The following is a 16,970-nucleotide window of genomic DNA, read 5'->3' as shown; positions in this document are numbered from 1 at the left end:
CATAGAAAGTCCGTCCGCGTATCCTCTTTTCCCCAAAGTTCCAAATTCTCAACATTCCCCTCTTCTTCCAGAGGCGGGGGTGGATAATTGTTCCTTTCCCTCATTCTCTTTCAAGTTTCAATATCTTTCGCCCCTTCCCCTTGGCTGGTGGAAGTGGAACGGATGGGGATCAGACTTCCAAACATGAGTGGTTTTGCTCTAACCCACCGGAGGCTCCACTTGCTCGTCGTCTCGAATGGTCCATATGAAGTAATGAGAACTCCATCACTGGAAGACAAAAGAATACTCCCGGACCATGCGCCATCCCCAGCGGCTCCCATTCGCTGTCGGCTGCTTCGTTCGGTTGCCGTGATTCCTTGATGCAATGACGTACAACCCGCCATTCGCTGCCTGGATGTAATCCAGACATGCCAGGATGAGGCACGCACAAGCGGTGTCGCGCATTCTGCATCTTGTGACTCCCGAGTATTTTCACCGTCTTTGCTACTTGATTGCTCGAGCTCGGCTGCTGGTCGCTGATAGGTGCTTAGTCTTTGGACTTGTATCAAAGATACTCAGCTGAATAGGCTCTCGGACAGCTTTGCATGAAGACACGGCTGCTGCTGGGAGGAACTTTATCCCGGCGACATATCATCAGCAAGTCCGATCCCGACAGGTCACATACCAAGGCCAACTCTGTCACCTGCATTTCAGAGTTTCGAATGGTTGGATACAGTCAAGGCTGCTTGGTCGCTGCCATTGCCCTCGTGCACTGGAGGTAGTTAGGGAGCAGTATAATGGCTGATGAGCTGCAGACATCTATCATTTACACTCTGCAGCATCTGCATGCAAACCACGTTGATCAGCTTCCGCTTGGTTTGCTCTCACTCCTGCATGGTGCAAGCTGCAATACAACCGGCTTGAGGAGCTTGTGGTCGTCTTCGCTCACAATGAGTAGGTCCTCCGATAAGATCCTACTGGACGGGATACAGTTCACCTATCTATATTGCGTCGGGTGAACCCATCCATAATGCACTCAGCGTGCTGCATGGTGAACTAGTTTACACCTGCAATGATTGTCATTATAAAAGTTCGAAGTTGATACAGTGAAACTTTGCTCTACTATGTGTACAACCAATCGAACAGGCAACGAGTGCAATGGATTGAGATAGTGCTGTAGAAGATTCATGAGGGCTGATGATGGTAAGTACCCGTCACAGCGGACTTTACACTTCCCCTATTTCTCGCTGTTCAAATCTATGTGATCCCTTTCCAGGCTCTCTCATAATGCAAGGCACACAGAAACAAACACATGAGCGTCCTTATCATGCATCCGAGGGTCCCACTGATCTGGCCATCATTAGCAGGCCCAGATATAGAACGTTGAAATAACATACAATAGAGGCTAATCCCTTTTGGTTTGCCAAACTTTTAAGCTAGAGACGCCTAGTATGTCAGGTGACGCTGACAGCTGATAACCTACGGACTCCTCAGTGCAAAGACCACTCTGCATTAGGCAGTCTCCATATTACTCAGAAGGGAATCATTAGATCACACTATCAATCTCTAGTCGTCTACAAACAGCTACTATTGAATTCTGTCTGTCTGTCTGGTATAATTGAAACAATATGATACAACCTCCATCTACCGCTTCTTGATGCTCACATCAATGTTACCAATTGCCCACGCGGCAACGAACACGGTGAACAGGCCAGCCGTGATGGTCACGGGCTTGCGCAGTCCATCCCACAGAGAGTAGTCGTAAGTGATCTATATCCAATGTGTGAGCTTGACTATTCCCAATATTTATCCGGTGTATGTAGGTAGTTACTTACCACAATCTGCGAGTCACGGGCCTCATCCGTCAACTCCTCCACGGTCAAAGTCAGCGCCGTGCGTCCCAGGGTATCCATGAAAGTCTTGTGGCTGGTGAGCTCAGTCTGGATCTGGTTGGCACCGGGGAGGCCATTGCTAGTCGCCTTCTCGAGAAGCTCGTAGCGGACGTTCCGGGCACCCTCGGGGAGGATGATGCGCACGACAGCCTTCTCGTACTGAATACCCTCGGGGACCTTGGGGCCCTCGATGAAGGGGACCTTCAGGACGTAAGAATCAGCGCCGGTGACAGCCTTGCGAAGGAAGGCAGAGAGGTCGTTGTTCCAGCCAATGCGGAAGCTGTAGTTCCATCCGCCAAAGATGGGGAAGCGGGGACGGAGCTCCAGGGAGGCGTCGCGGTTCGGGACCTTTCCGGGACGGTAGCGGCTCGTGGAGACGTTGCCAATGTCGTCGGTGAAGTAGGGGTCCACGGAGCCCGGCTTAAGGGGGATCTTCAGCTCGCGAATAGCGGAGGATGGCAGCTGCTGGTAGCTGCTGATGGTCCATTCCACGCGGTTGAAGTTGTCAGTGAGCTTGGAGCCGTTGTTGCGCAGCCAGTAGCGCTCTTCCGTCGCCAGGTTGCCGCCCCAGTGGGACACTTCCAGGTCACGCTCCAGAAGAGTGGCAGTGATGACGGGCTTGGTGAACTCGTACCGGACACTAGCCGGGTAGGTGGTCTCGGGAGCGATGTCGGCGTAGGGTCCGTAGGTGTAGGTGGCACCCTGGCGCTCTGGATCCGCGCCCGACGTCAGGTCCGTGGTGGTGTAGTCGGGGACAATGGTGCTGGGGAACTTGATCTTGGTCTTTTGGGTCGCGGTCGTGTACGCCGAGGGAGCGTAGGCCGAGAAGGCATAGGCGAGGTACTGGCGATCAGTCTGGCTGATGGCCGCAGGACGAGGCTTCAAGGTGTTGAGGGCGGAGTAGGAGATGCCCAGGGTGATTTGCGACGAAGGGGCAAGAGGCTTGGGAAGGTGAACAACAAAGTACTGGAAGTCCCTGTATGGTCAAGAAGACAAAAGATCAGCAAGCCGTTCTAGATACATCCACCATGCATAGATCAAGCAACCGTGGCTTCGTCCTACACCAACCCAGCCATTGGCCGCCATTGCGGACGACTTACCTGCTCGAGTCGAACTCAGTAGCTTCCACCTCGAAGCGTCCCTGTTCAGGAGCCGATTTATCACGGACTTCTAGGGCACCGACCTTGTCGTAGAGGTCTGACGGGAAGGACAAGTAGTAGTCGGACTGCGGCTTCTTGTCCACATTCTCAACGACAACATTGACAGTCTCACGCAAATAACCCTTCTCCAAATTGGTGTTGCGGACGAGATTGGCGTTCTTAAACACTTGGGGAGGCTTGAAATCGCGAGGAAGAGCTACAGGGGAGCTCAAGGGAGTCGAGTCGGCATAAACCAAGCTGTTGCTGCTGGACAGGAACAAGCCGCACAGCGCAGCGAGTGCGGTAAACGGCCTCATAGTGGACGATATGGGCGGTCTTTCAACGACCGCGCCTAGGACCTATACACTCACCAGGAGATAGTCCCAAGGAGAAAGAAATGAGCGAGAGGATGAACGGGAAGGTGGGAGGAATTGGGCGATAAGTCGAGGGGGAGAAAGAGACGCGCGGAGATGCTGAGGTGTCCCGATGCGGGATTACGAATTACGTACGGCGACCGCCGCGGCCAAAACTTCCTGCTTTTATCGCCGATAACCCGCGATTCCTCCTTGCAACTCTATCCCCGCACTGTCTAGCTACGAGACTCTCGTTTTTTTGCTTGTAGTTTTCGGTGTCCCAACCATCGTGGTCTCCATGCTCGCTTCTCGAGCTGCTGCTCGTTCATGCTGCCGGTCAGCTAGAGCCCCGGCACGAGCCGCGGTAGCAGCCCGGCGCTATCACGGTCTCGCTCAGAGCAAGCTCTTCAAGGTGTCTGAGGAAGTCCGCGATGCTGTTGCTACTGGGAAGCCTGTCGTGGCTCTCGAGTCGACCATCTATACTCATGGTATGGTTTCTACCTGCTTGGTTGGTTGGGTATAGCTGACAATTACAGGATTTCCCTATCCTGAGAGCGTTGCTCTGGCAGAGTTGCTAGAGTCGGTCGTTCGGTCCAATGGCGCTGTGCCTGCTACAATTGGAATTCTTGGTGGTGAAGCACGCGTTGGATTAAGTCCCGAGGAGCTTGTCGAGCTAGCATCAACTGCGGAGAAGAAGAATGCGCTGAAAGTGTCTCGGCGAGACCTTGGTTACATCTGTGGCTTGGTGGGTGGGATGATTCCTCTTATCGATACACATCTGACAGTAGTAGGGGCTGGCTGGCAAACGCCTTCATGGGGGTACAACGGTGTCTGGCACGATGGTGCTCGCGCACTTGGCGGGGATCAAGATATTCGGCACTGGTGGACTAGGTGGTGTGCATCGCGGCGGCGAGAACTCCATGGACATCTCCGGTACGTGCAGCTATGGATATAACGAGAGTCCGGCTAACTGTAGCAGCCGACCTTACTGAACTGGGACGCACACCGGTGGCGGTTGTCAGCTCTGGGTGCAAGAGCTTCCTGGACATCCCGCGTACGCTTGAATACCTCGAGACGGAGGGCGTCTGTGTGGGAACCTTTGCCGATGGTCGTCAGGGCTCTGTGGACTTTCCTGCATTCTACACCCGGGACAGCGGGCTGAAGAGTCCAAAGGTCATTCAAAATGAGGCCGAGGCCGCGGCTATTGTCTGTAAGTCTTGCTGCATATCTCACTGACGCACCTAAGATACTGATGAATACAGACGCCCAGTCGCAAATCCCCGTCTCGTCGGGCATCCTTCTCGCCAACCCGGTACCACTTGAGCACTCTATTGCAAAGAGTGATATGGACCATATCATCGACGAAGCTCTTCGCCTCGCCGATGTCGAGGGCTACCATGGAAGTGACAACACGCCCTTTGTGCTGGCCAAGATCAAGGAACTCAGCGGCGGAAAGAGCGTGATTGCCAACCGAGCTCTGGTAGAGGCGAACGTGAAGCGCGCGGCCAAGGTTGCCGTAGAACTCTCCAAACTGGAGCGGTCTGGGGGGGCGCTCAATGAACGGTGAGCTGCCACTCGTGCGTTCAGACTCGGGATATCCTAATTGAGATGGTGTGCGCAGACACATGCCAGCTTTCTCCGGGACCAGTAGGGCTGACCAAGCGACTGAAACAGAGCTGGAGCATGCAACTAAGACTCCACTGGAGACTATAACCAAGGCGGATGTCCTCGTGGCTGGCTCCTTGGCCATCGATCTTTCCTGCGACTTTGCCCCGGCCGAAGCAAACACCACGACGCCCGCTTTGCAGACATCAAACCGCGCCGTCATCGGACAGAGCCTAGGGGGAGTTGGACACAATGTGGCCATTGCCGCAAGGTATCTGGACAGCTCAGTGTTGTTCTGCAGCGTTGTGGGTGATGACCTAAGCGGCCAAGCTGCGCTGTCCAGTCTCCGACAGGAGGGTCTCTCCACAGCCGGCATCAAGGTGCTCCCTCCGTCCTCCGGAGCACGCACGGCCCAATACATCGCCGTCAACGATGCGAAGAAAGACCTAGTGGTAGCCATGGCCGACATGGCAATCATGGAACTGCCAGAGCAGGCACTAGACTTTGACAACTTCTGGGAACCGATGATGTCCCGCGCACAGCCTCAATGGGCAGTAGTCGACGGCAACTGGAACGACGAGGTCCTAAGCAAATGGGTATCCCTAGCCAAGAAGCACAAGGCACGGGTAGCCTTTGAGCCCGTGTCCACAGCGAAAAGCCGTCGTCTATTCAGGTCCGCCATCAAACCACCTGACTGCGTTCCCAACAATACCGTCAGCCTGGCCGCCCCGAACCAGTTCGAGCTCGCAGCCATGTACCAGGCCGCGCGGGAGAACGGACACCTTGACTCAGAGGAATGGTGGCGGATCATCGACGCCATGGGCATGACGGGATCAGGGTCGCGCGAGCGACTAGTGGCCATGACCTCGGCGACGCTGGTCGACCAGGGAATCCCGCAGCAAAGCATCCAGCTACTGCCGTTTATCCCATGCGTGCTCACCAAGCTAGGCCGGGAAGGCGTGCTTCTGACGCAGCTGCTGCGGCCGGGCGATGCGCGACTGACGAGTCCGGAGTCAGCACCGTATATCCTCTCGCGGGCGTTGACGTCGGACGGGCTGATCGGGGGTGTGTACCTGCGGCTGTTCCCGGCTGCAGCAGAGCTAGATGAAAAGGACATTGTAAGCGTCAACGGAGCGGGCGATACGCTGCTGGGAGCAGTAGTGACAGGACTGGCGCGGGGAGGAGCGGTGGAGGAGGTGATTCCACGAGCACAAGAAGCGAGCGTATTGACATTACAGCAGGAGGGGGGAGTAAGTAAAGAGATATCCAGACTAGCTGGAAGTATATAGTGCATTCATACTCATCCATGATCTATGAATTGAATCAAACAGACATGCTACTACTACTATACATACTACTACGCACACCTAAAGAAACCAAAACATCCACCCTAAGAAACAACCATATCCACCCCCTCCGCCCCAACAACAGGCAACCCATCCCGACTCAATACCCCCACCTGCACCAACACACTGGCCTGATCCCAATAAGCATGCACGCGGGCGACCTTTCCCGCCGTGAAACTGGCCACCAGCACCAACGCCACTTTGACGTCCTTCCCCGTCGGGGGCAGATTCGGCAGTAACCAGGGGATAGCACGATCGTGCGTGAAGGTTAGGAGAAGTTCATCGACGATGCGATCAGGCCCTGTAGTGCGGGAGAGCAGACGGATGGATTGATTAGAGGGGGAGGGAGTGGGAGAGAGGAAGTGGCTGTTGGTGTAGAATTTCGTTATGGTGGAGGGGGTTGTTCCTATGCCATCTTTCATTAGTATCATGTATATATATGTATTATATGGGGTAAGTGAGGTATGCATACCACCAGCACAAGTAGGCACACACACCACGACGGGCGACTCTTCAATCGTGCATGTCTCTGTCTCTGTGCCCTTCCCGGCACCAGTATATAAATGTGAGGAAGAACTCCCACTACTATGCACACTCTCCATCTGCACCCCCATTCCACTGCCCACCATTAACCCTACCAGTTCTGCTGCGCGGTGACTGCGCTCGTCTTCTTCGTCTCGTTCACTACCCCCTTCCGCAGAAGTGGAAGATGAAGACGAAGACGATAAACACCGCCAATACTCCTCCCACACGTTCTCGACATCAGGCACGCGCCATTTCGTCGCGGGCCATCCGAACCCCCGCTTTAGGGTCTCGAGGGCGCGAGACCACGCTAGGCGTGCGGAGAGCCTGTCATAGTTCGACGAAGAAGGCTCAGCGAATCTAGGTGATGATTCGGGGTAGGTGAAGACGTGGCAGCGGTGGCGTTTCCGAGGATGGTTTTTGGTGCTGTTGAGGAGGGTGTCTGCGATTGAGGAGGTGGTGGTGGAAGTACCGGCGAGGTGGATTTGGATACAGAGGAGAGGGACGGAGGGGGGATAGGTTGTTGGTGTTGTTGTTGAGGATGTACTTCCTGTACTTCCTGTTGCTCCGCGAAAGGTATCTGGGGATGTACTGGTGAGGAAGTTGCTGTTGTTGGTGGTGCTGGTGCTGGTGAGAGGTCCTTCGGGGTAGTATGCCACTAGGGCACAGAGTCTGGGGAAGGGGTTTGTGGCTGTTAGTGGTTGATGGTGGGATTCGAGGAGGAGGTGGGCGGGTTTGTTGTATGCTTTATATCATACCATCAGTTACTATTATACAGAATATAAGAAAGATTAGAGGTGATTTTGGATAGGGGACCTACCAACGACAGCATATCTTTCCCCCGGCTCGAGATCATCTTCCCTCTCATGTAACAGATTCTCCAATTCCTTGCGCTCTTTATCTACATCTCCACAGCCATCTACTGCATTTTGACATCCCCGGAAGGGGAGATACTCGACGTCGAAGCCCTCGGCGCGGAAGCGCGATAGGATCCCCGCGTCGAAGTCGGGAGTATCGGAGGTCAGGTACAGTCTGCGTGGGGGAGAGGCTTCTGCTTCGCGACGACGACTGTGTTTGTCGTTGGCTGATGGGGGAGATTGTAGTGGTGTACCATAGTTGCTGGTGGTAGGGTTAGTGCCGGCGGAACTGCTGCGGCGACGACGGAGGTGTTGGCGGAGACGGTCCATTCTAGTAGTATTATTTTGAAATATTCCAGTATATAATGTGGTATAGTAGATGTACTAAGTAATATGGTCATCCATGGTGCGAACTCCGAGCATCCCGATTTATATATATACTGTATGCTGGCGGCTTATGCTTTGGCGGACATGCTCAGTGACGTCGACGATTCCAGGGTGTTGTTCTCATCTCACAGGGGCGACGTGGATCCATTCAGCCAGGGACGGGTTGAGTAGTATTAACTTTTGTGTGTACACCGTCAGTTCGTCAGTAGTTGGGTTGTGAATCAGCCCGATCCATTGCATACATATATGCGTGGCAATTCTATCGCATTATCGTATCTATCGTGAGTCAGTGACGTCGATCTATATACAAGTCTCGAGTTTTCCCATCCCTCGCATAGCGCCACCGCTCAATGGCGTCAACCACTATACCACGATGCTGCTGCAACATCTACTCGAAACTGGTCAACCAGCGTATCTCCTCCCTTACATTCCCCTCACTAGTCGGGTCCTCAACCAAATAGCACCGATACGCCGGGCGCTGCAAACTGCGCCTCGCGACCTCACAATCCACGCGAATATCCTCGATCAACGCCTCCGACGAAACATAATCATATTCAGGACGAATATATCCCAGAATCAGCAGGTTGAGTGGCGTGCCATAAAAGTCGGGCATTTTGTGGAAGGTGACCTGTCCGTCGGTGGAAGTAGTGGCGGTCGGCGAGGGGGCGGAGAGGGGCGGCATGATGTGGATTTCCTGCATTGCAGACAATATACCGTTAATCTATTGCATATTCAAGTGGTATATAGAGTGACAAAACTGGGAGGCGGGACGTACAATTGACTTGGACTCGTTCTTGTAGAAAGGATTATATCCGATGCTCAGCACCGCCGGGCGGATGGTCTCCCCCGTTGCGAAGCGCGCTGGATCCAGCGCCACGACGCCGTAGTAGACGCCTACGGATAATTCGGGATGCTGGGAGAGTTCATCGGCGGGGATGTTGGCTGTTGGGATGCCCAGCTGCGGTTCTTTGCGTCAGTTGGAGCTGCTGGACTTCTGGGTTGGAGGTGCAAGGTACCTCTTTGCTGCCCCGCCCGAAGCCTTTGATGACAGGTCCACTCATGCGGATGGGATACGGGGGCTCCGGTCCCTCATCGGGACCGGTGACAGGGTCGCGAGGCCGATCGGGGCGCATTTTAGAAGCTGAGATGAGTGGATGGTGTTGATGTAGTGGTAGGTGGAGGACAGAGAGAGAGAGCGAGAGAATAAGATGGAAGAGAGATCGGCGATAAGACAGGTGGGGCTATGGACTATCAAACGATGCGATTGTGGAGTTCAGGCTTCACCATGGCTTCCACCAACTGGCCAATTATCTACTCCCCTTTCCAGCTTACAGAGTTGCACTCTTATTCGCAGATAGATAAAATGGTATATTTCAGGATTATCTACGTTCATCCCGTTTTGCCGTAACTCCGTTCCTCTAATGGATGATATGACTCGTACTATCAGTTTAATCGTAACTATTTTACTCCATCTCAATCGTCGCCGGAGGCTTGCTGGAAATGTCGTACAGGACACGGGACACTACAGCAGTTAGCAGATATTCCTAGTGTTAGAAGAAGTATGTAACATACCGCCGTGGACCTCGTTGATGATGCGGGTCGAGCACCGGCTCAGGAACTCGTTGTCGAAGGGGAATGCGCGAGCCGTCATGACTGCTTCTGTTAGTCCATCATCACCAGAAAGATAACCAGCACACTTACAGTCGGTCGTCTCAACAGCACGCAGGATGATGATCTCAGCGTACACACGCTTGTCACCCATGACACCCACCGCCTTGCTGGGGTCCAGGGCAGCGTAGGCCTGCGCAATCTGGTCGTACAGACCAGCCTCGCGGATCATGGAGATGAAGATGTGGTCGGCCCGGCGGGCAATCTCCACGCGCTCGGGGGTAACCTCGCCGAGAACACGGATGGCAATACCGGGACCGGGGAAGGGGTGGCGCATGACCAGCTCGTGAGCAATGCCCAGCTGACGACCCAGGGCGCGCACCTCATCCTTGAACAGCTCACGGAGCGGCTCAATGAGTCTCATGCCCTGACCGTCAATCATGCGCTCTGTGATGGATTAGCGGGTTGCCAGATATTCCAGAACCGAAATACTTACGGGGCAGACCACCGACGTTGTGGTGGGTCTTGATGGTCGCCGAGGGACCCTTGAAGGAGATACTCTCGATGACATCGGGGTACAGAGTACCCTGGAGGAACCACTTGATCTTGGCACCCTGGTGCTCGGCCTCGGCCTCGATCTTCTGAGCCTCCTCCTCGAAGACGTCAATGAAGGTGTTGCCGATGAACTTGCGCTTCTTCTCGGGCTCGGTGACGCCCTTGAGACCATCCAAGAAGCGCTTGGAGGCGTCAACGACAGTCAGGTTGATACCAAGGTGCTTGTTCAGGGTCTCCTCGACGATGTCGCACTCGTTCAGACGCATGCAGCCGTTGTTGACGAGCACGGCGTGGAAGCGGTCGCCGATGGCCTCCTTCATGAGCTTGGCAGCACTGCACTTATTAGCCACCACCCAATCATTGAATCAATGGCAATCAACTTACACAGTGGAGTCGACACCACCGCTGACAGCACCCAGAACATGGTCAGTCTCGCCGACCAGCTTGCGAATGCGGGCAATCTCCTGGTCGACGAAGCGGGACATGGTCCAGTTCTGTTGAGCACCGCAAATGTCGACGGCAAAGTTCTTCAGGATGGTAGCACCGAGAGGGGTGTGGGTGACCTCGGGGTGGAACTGCACACCGTAGAGGGGCTTGGTCTGGTGGGCAATACCGGCATAGGGGGAGTTGGAGGTGGTGGCGATGGTGTGGAAGTCGGTGGGGAGCTTGACGAGCTTGTCACCGTGACTCATCCAGACCTTGATCTGGCCCTCGAGGCCGGCGAACAGCTTGTCGACGTGGCCCTGGTCGTCGAGGCGCTTGGCGTGGAGGTCGGCGTGACCATACTCACGCTCGGTACCGGCGTCAACGTTGTCCTTGCCCAGACGGTAGGCGATTTCCTGCAGACCGTAGCAGATACCGAGGATGGGGACACCGAGGTCGAAGACGGCGGGGTCAGCGTGGGGGGCTGTAGTTGGATAGAATGAGTATATGACTCTCGAGAATGGTTCCGCGGGGAGGGTTCCGCTTACCGCCGTCCTCGTAGACACTGTAGGGACCACCGGACAGGATGATACCCTTGGGCTTGAAGGGCAGATCGGCGATCTTCTGAGTGCATGGCAGCATCTCACTGTAGACATTGATCTCGCGCAGTCTCCGGGTCAGGAGATGCGTCTGGGGGAGAGAATTAGTATGTGAGTCATGGGGATGGCGGGGTAATTGAAGCACTGGAAGCGGCAGAGAGAGCGTGGTATAGAGGGAGAGCGTACGTATTGAGAACCAAAGTCAAGGATGAGGATGGTGTCAAAGGTGGCATGGGGAACCTCCTGGTCGGCCATTGTGACGGTGGGCAGTCTATCAGACCAATTGATGAACTTTCGACTTGCAGCTGAACCCGACAAGAAGAAGATCTTCCATCTTTCTTTGCCGCTCGAGAATTTTTTTTCTCCCGGGCGGTGAGCCCTGAATGCGGAGGTGATAAAAGTAGCCAATAAAATTGCATCTATCAAAGGCGGTCAGTTTGATAACAAGCTAGATGTTTATCAGTCACGTGTAAATTACATAATATGCATAATATATTCCAGGATACAGAGCTATATATGCATGCCAGCCCTAAATACAGAACCGACGACAACAACAAAACTGGCAATCTCCTCGACGACTCCAACATGTGAAAACAACTCATCAGTGTATATAATGGAAATGTAGATCACTCGTATCCCCCACTCACTTGTTCAGAGATTTTACCCTCTCTCCAAATTGACTCACGACAATCTCTGAAAACCAAGAGCAACCGAAAGGACCCCACTAAGCCCGATATAAACTAAAGCTGCGGCTCCTGCATCCCAAATACGAGCAGGACCAGAGATTAACCCCCTGAACATGGTTTAGCGGCGGACTCTGCCGCCTATTTTAGGTAGAAGGGTCTTGTGCTTCGGGGGACAGTTCTGCGCCGAGTCTAAACGGGGAGGGCCACTACGACACTCTATTTGCTGAGAGGGGTCGATTAGAAGGATGAGGCTACGCTAAGAAGAACCTTCAGGGAGATGAGGGTCTCGTAAACACGGAATACAGGGTTCTTGTCGTCAGGGGTCAAAGTGTAGCTAAGTAGATTGGGTTGTGACTTTGTGAGACATAAGTAGTACAAATTGGGGCTGGCTGTTCCTGTTTCATTCTTTCTTTGTTGTAATCACACTCACACCTGCTTCCTATTCATCTATCTCTTTTCTCCTATACGACAGTCTTTACTCTGATCGTACCTCTCACTGTCCCTACCTCTACCATTTACATACACACTTACACATATCATCGTCCAAAAGGATAAAATAACCGCCAAAATGCAATTCACCAAATCCACTCTCCTCACTCTCCTCCCCCTCCTCTCTCTCACTACCGCCGCCGACGTCTCAACCGTCTCCCTCTTCACCTACCACCCAGCGACCACCTCAGGGGCCGCCATCCCCGAATTCTCTCTCTCCAGCGTCCCTCTCGGCGCCTCCATCATCAGCGCCAACCCCACAGCCACCACCATGGCCGTCTCGTGCCTCAACGACGATAACTGCATCCTGCCCAGCCCCATCACCGTCACCGCGGGTCCCTCCACATACACTCTGTCCGCTGTGTACAGCACCAGCATGGAGGGTGTGCAGGAGGTGTTCACCATCGTCGAGGACTGCAAGATCACGGGCGTGACGCAGGGCGCGTCCTGCAGTGTGAGCTATGAAGTCGAGGCGACGTACAAGGGCGTTAGCACGAGCACGGCGAGCAATACGCAGATGAGTATCGCCAGTGCGGAGATTGGGTATGAGACTGTTAGCGTTACTGGGGGTGCTGATAAGTTGAGTGGTGCGACTGCGACTGGAACTGCTAGTGGAAGCACGGAGACAGGTATGGCTGGACGCAATGCTGTCGGGGCTGGGGCTTTGGCTATTGGTGTGGCTGTTGCTGGGTTGGGAATGCTGTAGATTATGATATTTGATTATGATTGATTAATTAATTGGCAGGGGAGTATGTTGTGGAGGATATAATGTTTGGTTATTACGTCCATCTATGCTTATATGTTGCTCATCATACTCAGTTGCAACTACATGGCTAGCTACCATAGCCACTTTCAATATGTACAACGCCTCTATGTCAGCCTGGGAATCATACACAGTAGCAATATGTACCAATACAAGACCAGATTGCTTCCGGTCATTGCCAAAACAAAAAAAGGCTAGCGGTAAAATAATCAACAATCATCCTTTTTGATATCCGGCCCGGGTATGAACATGAAACAAATATGATCATAAATCAAATGCACGGTAAGAACTATACCCTCATTAGCATCATCATCCTCATCATCATCACATCAGGGGAACACTGATATACTCACATTCATCACAATCAACATCGGTATGTCGAATACATCTCGCTTCACTGTCCAGCAGTACGCACATTCGACCTTGCCGTCCTTGAACCCTAGCTGGTTCATCCCTGCCTCGCTGGCGATTCCCCCCTTGCGCAAGTGGTTGTTCCAGCGCTGGTTATCCTCTGCGGCCGCGCCCTCCATATCCTCCTTCGTCTTGTACTTTAACAGCTTGCACGTTGTCATCACACTACCGCGCGAGTCGCCAAACGCCAGCCGTGCGAAATCCTCATAGAACTGCACCACGCTGTCATCATCCAACAACTCTGCCAAGAATACTGGCTGCGGGCGCCCGGGCGTACTGTCCACTGTCGACCGAGGCGTGAAGCTGCGCGACGACGCCCCGGAGTTCGGCATTGATGAACCGCCCGTGTTGACATTGAGATTCGGCTCTTTGCCGAGCAGCACATCCTTCTTCCATCCCGTCAGGATACTGAACTCCTTGCCCACCGCGGCGATCTCGCCCGTCCGACGGCACACGATGGTTGGCGTGCCACACGCGTTGATAAAGTCCTCATATTCCCACAACGTCCGCTGGAAGCACTTCTCCATGAAGATCAGGTCGTCCCGGTTGAGCGTCTTGGTCGTCGCGATGAATGACGGCCGGATCGACGCCAGCGCCTTGGCGATCTGCAGCGTCTTCTGCGGCGGGAAACGTCTTTGAATGAATGCCGTGAGGCCGTGAAAGCGGCTGGTGTATGCGTACGGCTCCTTGACGCTGTCGTAGATGGCCGACGGGTTGCGTTGTCGTCGCCGCACGCCGACCTGTAAGTTCTGATGCTTCAAGCTCGGTGTTGTAATCATCGGTCGTTGTTGTCCATGCGGGGCTAACCCGTTCGACTTGCTTGCCACCGCACTGTGAAACGGGCTCTCCTCAAGCCCGGTTGTCATCTGCGGGCTAGTCGTCGCACCGGGACTGTTGAAACTGGCCGGTCCGCTTTCGATAGCAAATGCATGCGGCGCGTCCGCTTTGCTCAAATGTCCAGGAATCGCGCTGCCTTGTCCCGACTGCGGATAAACCCCCGGCAGATGCGGTTGTCCCGGGGCCTGTCCGCTGGGCCATTCGTTGAGGAGCGGATCCCCAAACATGAACGGCTGCTGGTTGCCCGGGCTTTCCCCAAAGCCTGGTGCCCCAGTAATGGGAGTTGAAGCATATTGTGCCGAGCCACTGCGCCCCATAGACCCGCGCTGCGTGGCCGAATCACTCGGTGAATCGCCCGCCCCCGTCGCCATGTGTCCCAGCATGCCAAACTCCAACGCACCGTATCGGTTCTCGAAATTCATGCTGGAAAGGTCAAAGTTGAAGAGAGCGGGATCACTGGGATCGAAGAAGGGACCGGCGAACGGATTTTGACCCTGGCCTGGGGGCCCGGAGACGCTCGTGGACGGTGGTTGCGGGTTGACGGAGGGGAGGCTGTTGGTTCGAGCCGTAGGAGTAGCCTTGAGATTAAAGGTTGGCGACACCGGCGATTGCGAAGGAAACGAGCCTTGGTTGATGGTATTCTCTTGGTAGACATAGGTAGTCGACTGGGGAGTAGGATAGAAGTTTGCGCCAGCGCTCTGCTGACCGGTCGCGTTCACGGCATTGGCGCCATTCCGAGACAAGGGCAGGCTGTTGCGCATGGGATTGTTGTAGAAGGTCCCGCCAATCCCCGGCATCAACGCTCCATCCGGCGCATCGTGGAGGTACTTGGCCTTCTTCCGGACCCCGTCGTGACACGCATCTTGGAGACCGCGCTTGATGCACCGCTGACACGGTCGCTCATCACCTATGCGAAACCTCAATTAGTTTGAAAGTTCACTCAGACACACAAAAGATATGCGCCGCTAAGAGCGCGCCTGTATGGGCGCTAAACTCATGTGTAATCGGAGAAAAAAGGCTCGAATGCAAGCAACGCTGGAAGTAAGGTCAGTCGTACCGCAAGTCAAGTGTGCGCGCTGGCAAGCAAAACAAGCCCGTCTCGCCTTCTTCCTCCGGGGTCTAGACGGGTCTTTCGGGTTGGGCTTCTGGCCATTCGCGGAGGCACCATTCGCAGTCCCGTCGCCGTTGGCCTCGGTCTTCGGCTTGTCGGGTTGTTCTCCGGCGGCACTTATCTCCTGGCTGGCTTCCGTGCGCTCAGCCGAGGGAGCTGGGGAATCTTGCTCCTTCACTTCCGCGTTCATATCGGCAGACAATCAATTGTAACCGAGGTGTATTGTGTGTGTGCGATACGGCCGTTATCAATTCGTCCGACCGGGTGTTACTCCGCGTCGTAATTCGAGGCGATCAGCGACAGGGCAAAATGAAGCAGTTGCAGGGTGGGCGAGCGCGTGGGGTTGCCACCGTAAATTTTGAGCAAGACTGCCTTTTGTCGCGTTGCGAACCAGCGCACAACAGAAGGGGATCTTGGTCGAGAATCCGCTGATCAACCTCGCCAGGCTTTACTCTGGGAGTCGCAAAGAGATCGGTTGTTGGCCGGTCGGGCGCATAGAATCCACACGACGACGGCTAGGAATCGGTTGGCGTAGTGGTGGTAGATAGTGAGGAGGGTCAGCGACCACGAAGGACCTTGCGTGTGCTCAGTCAGCAGCAGTCAGAAAGTGAGACTGACTGTTGCGATGCGCCGAAGTGATTTCCTGTGGGCGTGGTGAAAAGTGTTCAGGAGAACAATGGTTAAGTGAAATTCCCTTTACTTTTTTTTTTCTTTAGTGTCCTCCTTGAACCCTTTCTTTTTCTTCTCTTTTTTTTCTTTTTCCCGAATTTCTATGTCACGCGGCCGGTAGTGGCAATGAGTAGCGTCGGTGGAGCGAACGACTTGCCGGGGCTGCGGGGAAAACCTGTCGTGTCCAAAGGGTCGAGATAGAGCGGATCCGATGAGCAGCGGCGCAATGCGAACGACGCTGACAAGAGGAGGGGAGATGATATATACGAAAGAGGGGGGGAGGGACTAACAGGAGGGGTATGAGAAGGAGGAGGGGAGAATCGAATGCAAGTGGTTAGGAAAACGCGGGGAAGGATTGGAGGAGAGGAGAGACAAGAAAGAAGGAGGAGAGAGGAAAGAGTCACTTCCAGTAGTTAGAAAGATAGAGTAACTGAGAGAGTGCGACCGACGGACTAATGGACAAGGCAGAAAAAATTCATGACGAGTTTGCAGGCAATTCAAGAGTTCAACACGAGCTGCTTCTTCTTGCATGTCTTGTCAGGTATCGTCCCGGGTGAGCCCAGTACGTTACCATACCGAGTGAGAGAGTCGCGTGTCTGTCTGTTCGCGCAATGACTGGGAGCTGACTCCCCATGCATCAAAGCTGCTGGTCAGACATATGAATCTCTATCTATACCCTATGCTATCTATCACTTCATATAAAAGAACCAGCGACGGGTCACTGCTCTGGTGGTCTAAC

General features: G+C 54.2%; 7 protein-coding genes across 7 annotated transcripts; 2 read left to right on the top strand and 5 right to left on the bottom strand.

Annotated features, from left to right (window-relative positions):
• Positions 1 to 1,623: 1,623 nt before the first annotated feature.
• Positions 1,624 to 3,327, bottom strand: AtWU_04927 (dolichyl-diphosphooligosaccharide--protein glycotransferase subunit OST1; the record flags this gene model as incomplete). Its single annotated transcript, XM_035500038.1, has 3 exons — positions 1,624 to 1,749; positions 1,815 to 2,847; positions 2,972 to 3,327. 3 exons carry the CDS (start codon positions 3,325 to 3,327, stop codon positions 1,624 to 1,626), a joined length of 1,515 nt encoding a protein of 504 aa, XP_035355931.1.
• A 334-nt stretch (positions 3,328 to 3,661) lies between these two features.
• AtWU_04926 (pseudouridine-5'-phosphate glycosidase/carbohydrate kinase family protein) lies at positions 3,662 to 6,257 on the top strand (the record flags this gene model as incomplete). The annotated part of the gene is made up of 6 exons (XM_035500037.1): positions 3,662 to 3,851; positions 3,900 to 4,108; positions 4,155 to 4,296; positions 4,343 to 4,573; positions 4,626 to 4,926; positions 4,985 to 6,257. 6 exons carry the CDS (start codon positions 3,662 to 3,664, stop codon positions 6,255 to 6,257), a joined length of 2,346 nt encoding a protein of 781 aa, XP_035355930.1.
• Positions 6,258 to 6,358: 101 nt separating this feature from the next.
• Positions 6,359 to 8,023, bottom strand: AtWU_04925 (dienelactone hydrolase; the record flags this gene model as incomplete). Its single annotated transcript, XM_035500036.1, has 3 exons — positions 6,359 to 6,720; positions 6,787 to 7,581; positions 7,657 to 8,023. 3 exons carry the CDS (start codon positions 8,021 to 8,023, stop codon positions 6,359 to 6,361), a joined length of 1,524 nt encoding a protein of 507 aa, XP_035355929.1.
• Positions 8,024 to 8,468: 445 nt separating this feature from the next.
• On the bottom strand, positions 8,469 to 9,213 carry fmn1 (riboflavin kinase; the record flags this gene model as incomplete). Its single annotated transcript, XM_035500035.1, has 3 exons — positions 8,469 to 8,774; positions 8,856 to 9,038; positions 9,097 to 9,213. 3 exons carry the CDS (start codon positions 9,211 to 9,213, stop codon positions 8,469 to 8,471), a joined length of 606 nt encoding a protein of 201 aa, XP_035355928.1.
• A 330-nt stretch (positions 9,214 to 9,543) lies between these two features.
• Positions 9,544 to 11,520, bottom strand: gua1 (GMP synthase (glutamine-hydrolyzing); the record flags this gene model as incomplete). The annotated part of the gene is made up of 7 exons (XM_035500034.1): positions 9,544 to 9,602; positions 9,653 to 9,733; positions 9,782 to 10,135; positions 10,185 to 10,576; positions 10,628 to 11,150; positions 11,215 to 11,356; positions 11,452 to 11,520. The coding sequence occupies 7 exons, from the start codon at positions 11,518 to 11,520 to the stop codon at positions 9,544 to 9,546; spliced, it is 1,620 nt and encodes a 539-aa protein (XP_035355927.1).
• A 999-nt stretch (positions 11,521 to 12,519) lies between these two features.
• On the top strand, positions 12,520 to 13,146 carry AtWU_04922 (putative GPI anchored cell wall protein; the record flags this gene model as incomplete). Its single annotated transcript, XM_035500033.1, has 1 exon — positions 12,520 to 13,146. The coding sequence occupies one exon, from the start codon at positions 12,520 to 12,522 to the stop codon at positions 13,144 to 13,146; it is 627 nt and encodes a 208-aa protein (XP_035355926.1).
• A 328-nt stretch (positions 13,147 to 13,474) lies between these two features.
• Positions 13,475 to 15,752, bottom strand: AtWU_04921 (Zn(II)2Cys6 transcription factor domain-containing protein; the record flags this gene model as incomplete). Its single annotated transcript, XM_035500032.1, has 3 exons — positions 13,475 to 13,492; positions 13,557 to 15,358; positions 15,509 to 15,752. 3 exons carry the CDS (start codon positions 15,750 to 15,752, stop codon positions 13,475 to 13,477), a joined length of 2,064 nt encoding a protein of 687 aa, XP_035355925.1.
• Between the last annotated feature and the right edge of the window lie 1,218 nt (positions 15,753 to 16,970).

Source organism: Aspergillus tubingensis (assembly GCF_013340325.1).
Source record: "Aspergillus tubingensis WU-2223L DNA, scaffold_6, whole genome shotgun sequence".
Classification (NCBI taxonomy): Eukaryota; Fungi; Ascomycota; class Eurotiomycetes; order Eurotiales; family Aspergillaceae; genus Aspergillus; species Aspergillus tubingensis.
Note: the sequence above shows the minus strand (reverse complement) of the source record. Positions and strands in the feature narration are given on the sequence as shown.